Source organism: Vigna umbellata, chromosome 11 (genome assembly GCF_029865625.1).
Source record: "Vigna umbellata cultivar VRB3 chromosome 11, Vumbellata_1.0, whole genome shotgun sequence".
In the NCBI taxonomy this organism is placed as follows: domain Eukaryota; kingdom Viridiplantae; phylum Streptophyta; class Magnoliopsida; order Fabales; family Fabaceae; genus Vigna; species Vigna umbellata.
In genome coordinates, this window is record NC_142175.1 from 20946296 (window position 1) to 20950905 (window position 4610).

Sequence of the window (4610 nt, forward strand, 5' to 3'; positions counted from 1 at the left end):
ATCAAGAAGCATTTGAATGGCATTGGCCTCTCGCATCACTACCGACTCAGTGAAAACCATGTCGGCAAGTGATGATAGAAGCTTCTTTTGTATGCCATAACTACATAAACTCCAAATTTTTAAATCCAGCAACAGTGTGGTGAAGAGACGCACTTTGAGAGTATGGTTGATATTTTGAGATAGACAAAGTGAGACAACTGCAACAACAAGTTCCTCATCACCTACACCATCATATGTTCCTTCACAAAGTGAAGCCAGGGTTTCGAGAAGGTGATTTAAAATCTTTGAAAGAATCTCAGGACCTTTGCAACGAGCCAACTCCTCATTGTTCCTCGGATATTGAATGGCCATTGATATAATTCGAAATATTGGACCAGCAAGGGATGAAGTGGCTACAGACACAGAAATATTCCCCTTCCGTGGTTCTAGAGTATCCTCGTGTACATTGCTAATTGCTAAGGGAAGCAAAGATAATGGACCACCGTAAGCCAATGCCCACAAAGCCTCCACAGGTCGAATTCGTGTAGCAACGTGGACTTGCCCTAGAACCTCGGCTGGGCGTCGAAGCACTCCTGAATCACAATAAAGGAACCCATCATAACAAGTACATCAGTGCATATTTTACATGCCTTGATAAAAGAAATTTTATAAAATGGTCTGATATACATGAAATTATTTCACTAAACTTAACGATCTCGATTTTAAATACTAGAATATTGTACACAAAGTTGTTTCCTAAGAAGGATTTAAATACCAATACTTTGTCTATAGACATGATTTATGACATAGTATTGGGGGCGTCATTTAATCCATGTAACTGACCCCACCTTCCTTGTTCAAAAAGACTTGGCTATTGTTGTTGTTGGACTTCCTTAGAACAAGCCATGGAATATCCAACAAATAATCAGTGATGTCAAAATTAAGAACTGACGAAAGATGGAAAGAACCGGCGACCTCAAGGGGATTAGTCTTCACTAAAACTAAAAATAATAAGAAAAGGAAGAGACTAGAAAGAAATAGAGACTAAAATTGTAACTCCTACTAATCTGTAGTTAATTCGTAAAATCAAACCACATAACAGATAAAGAAATTGAATTCAGCTAATCAAGCGCACGAAAAGACAGTTATATCATGCCTGGTCAGATAAGCATAAGTTACACAATAAAGAAATCCACTATGTTACTTACTCGATGACTCAAATATTGCATGGTAGAATATTCTGTATTTTCATGGGCACGGTTCTCTATATAAATATGAAATTACAATATCTTCCAATAACAGTGTTTTCTTAGAAGTGTTATTATTCATTTTTATGCTAAAAACACTATACCACCTAGGTTTTTTTCAATACATTTATAAATGGATTTCATGCTAATTCATAACAAGTGTGAATAAACAAGAAGCGTGCAATTTACCATGTCCAGTTATTGGGATACGAGTCCCATTAGCAATAGTAATGTTTTACCCAAAAAAAAACATATGATGTTAAAAGAGATGAGTAAGGGATCATATGGTCTGTCACACTAGAATCTAGAATCCAAGAGTCTTTATATAAAGTTTGAAGTTCTTACCAGTCACGACTACAAAGCCAGTACTAGAAGGTGACTTACTATAGACACATTAGAGATATCAAATATTCAATTTCAGCACATAGTGCATGTATCTCTAAAGTTAGAAATTCAACATTGCTTAGTAGAGTTGTCATGCTTAAATAAATAATGGAGATTCCTTAGCCCCCTCTTAATTAAAGGAGAACAATAAACAAAAAGTTCCGACAATGATGATGGTGATGATAACAACAATAATTCTGACGATGGCAATGGCGGAAGCTCCAGGGACGGCTCCAGCAAAGGTACGACAGATGGGGTGCAGCAACGGCACATAACCACAAATTGGGTACACTTCAAGTAACCCCAATATTTAAAAGAAATGGGTGTACTTTAGACAATCTCAAAAGGAACCTAACTAAGACGGTAAAAACAAATGTAGAAGCAGAACTCCCAAGATTAGGAGTTCTGGTATCAACTTGAAAGAATTAATATAAAATAAAGAATACTTTTATTTAAATTGATTCATTCCAAATAGTAACTACATCTATATATAGAAAACTCTAGCCCCAAAGTAATAACTACAAAAAGATCTCTAGAACCTTCTATGAACTTCTAACAACTTCTAGTAGAGCATTAATACCCTATTAATAACACTTAGATTATTTATCAAGCATTTTTTTCATGAAAAATAACATAGTTAGGCAGTAGCAGAAAAATGTATATATTACCGTAAAATCAACACCCAGAAATTATCTGACCTGCAGCACCAGAAGGTGAAGCATCTGGACAGAAACGCCCACTGAGCAAACTAGGATGATAGAGTAGGTGAATGAAATCTCCAATTTCTGCATCCAAAAGAACACTTTCGTCTGCCTTGCTCTGCACATGGGCATTTGTTGCTAGCCATGGTAACCCTGCTCCATTGCCAAAAGAAGGTACTATATCCCCTCCTCTAGAAGCCAAGCGTGCCATCCTTTCAGGGCCAATTGGTTCCTTGAAGATGTAAACAGGCCCCATCTCCGCAAATAACGGGCACTGACGGCGTCGCCGTTGCAAACCGGCCATAGTAGGAGGAGGGTTAGTTCCTATGCAGCAAAATGCAAGGGGTTTGGAAATCCTGGGGAACTCAAAAGGACGAACTTCGTGTAAAGACCCATCTACATACAATCTAATTTCATTTTCTGCATTCCCAAGGATACCATTCTTGCTTGTATGTTCAAGACCAATGAAGTACCAGCATTGTGGTCTAAATGCATAAGTAAAATGTAAAGCAGATTTCTTTGCCTTTCCACAACCAATTTCAACAACCAAAAATTGAGCATGAAAGTAAGCCTCTATACCCTGATTATCAGCAGATAAAAAACTGAATAAACGTGGCATGTGTACCGTACCTTCACCAGCAAGAGCACTAGCTGCTGCAGCAGCCGACATAGCTGATGACTTACCTGATTTAGCAAATGCAGCCGCAGCAATTGCAGCGGCTACTGTTGCTGTATTTAGTGCGTCAGCAAATGATTCAATGTAGATCCATGTTGCAAATGCATACCCGTGGATAAATGGCCAACGACCCTCACCTGGACCCAGCAAACCAGAACTTTCCCCATCAAACTCAAACGTGCAAGCTGGTCCATTAGATTCCTTTTCACTAATTGCTTTTTCCAATGCAAACATCAAGCGTGAAGCCCAAATTGTGGTGAGTGTTCTTGGAATGACTTGGAACCATCTATGAAGATCACTAACAGTAAGAGAATGCCCAGCCAAGTATTGTATGCAGCGGCACAAAGGAGTTCCATCCCACCTTATTTGCCCATTTAAGCCAACGTCTACAGTGAAAATTTTTTCTGCTGTTCTCAACAGTACTCCTAACAGACCAGCCATTGAGCACATTGCTCTGTTTCTGGTGCACGCCCTTAATATAGCAAGAAGTCCCCTTACCATTCGTGTCCTAGGTGACATGACAACATCAGAATCACCAACGTAAGGAAGCCAGGGAATCAGTTCACCTGACACAATAGCTGCCCGAGAGTTCAGCATTACACTAGGAGGATTATCACCGTCCTCTTCAAAACTTTCGACACCGCCCATTGTTGCAAGAAGTGAATCTACTATTAAGAAAGGCACACTGTCCATTTCTTCACCATTCCCAAAAATTTCTACTCCGCTTGCAATATTCTTCAGTTTCTCCATACCTTCAGGTTTCCCCATTATAGCAGAATCAATTAAATGCAATAATTCTGCAGACGAATTTTGCCCTGCATTTTTTTCCCAATGCTTTTGTGGAGAACTAACAGAAGAATATGTAGGCGAACCAAAATTAACTGATGGAGGATACTCATTGTCGGTGTGACCAAAATGCCCCTCTGACCCAGGGCTAGAAGTAAGATGATCATGTGGCATGTCAGGAACTGGGTAAAGATCACCCTCTGTTGAGTACACCCCGGATAAATATTTTAAATTATCTCCATGTACATTTTCCTCCTGAGGACTCTTAACAACTCGCTCCATTCCCCTATTATTCCCTTCATGACCATGCAATCCATTATCAGATATTTTTGTCTCTTTTGGTTCTTCCTCTTCTTCCATTATACTATCACCAAAAAGCTACTAAATACTCATTCAAATGACTAAACCAGCAATCCACCTGAAAATAACACAATTAAAAAATTATCCATTCAAAAAGTTTAAATTAGAAAAGGAAACTAATAACCGATATCAAGAGATTAGAAAAATATATAGTATAATAATATTGGCAATCGATAAACAGTAAATTACAAAACTAAAAACAAACACCACTACAAAATTTCGTCAAAACTCAAACAATAAAACCGTTAAAAAGCGCCGGCTTAACTTAGTAACTCAGAAATGCGTTCTCAATCACCTACACTACTTGAAATTCGCTACCTGGTTATGATCATTCACTCACACTATCTGAAATCAGCTCGAACCCCTCACACATTGCGAGAACAAATCAATGCGGCAGAGATAGCTTCATCGCATCAAAAACGGAAACACTTTCATGCATACATTGCACGAAGCCAAAAAAACATTGATCATGGTGAC

At 38.5% G+C, this 4610-nt stretch overlaps 1 protein-coding gene across 1 annotated transcript in view; it reads right to left on the minus strand.

Annotated features, from left to right (window-relative positions):
• The window catches only part of LOC148191152 (BEACH domain-containing protein C2-like), an 8000-nt gene extending 3867 nt beyond the window's left edge, over positions 1-4133 (minus strand). The window contains exons 1-2 of the mRNA XM_088101309.1: positions 2309-4133; positions 1-572 (exon numbers count right to left, since the gene is read on the minus strand). The exon at positions 1-572 is cut by the window's left edge and continues 216 nt beyond it. Coding sequence (XP_087957435.1) covers positions 1-572; positions 2309-4133 — 2397 coding nt within the window. The remainder of the gene's footprint in view (positions 573-2308) is intronic.
• Between the last annotated feature and the right edge of the window lie 477 nt (positions 4134-4610).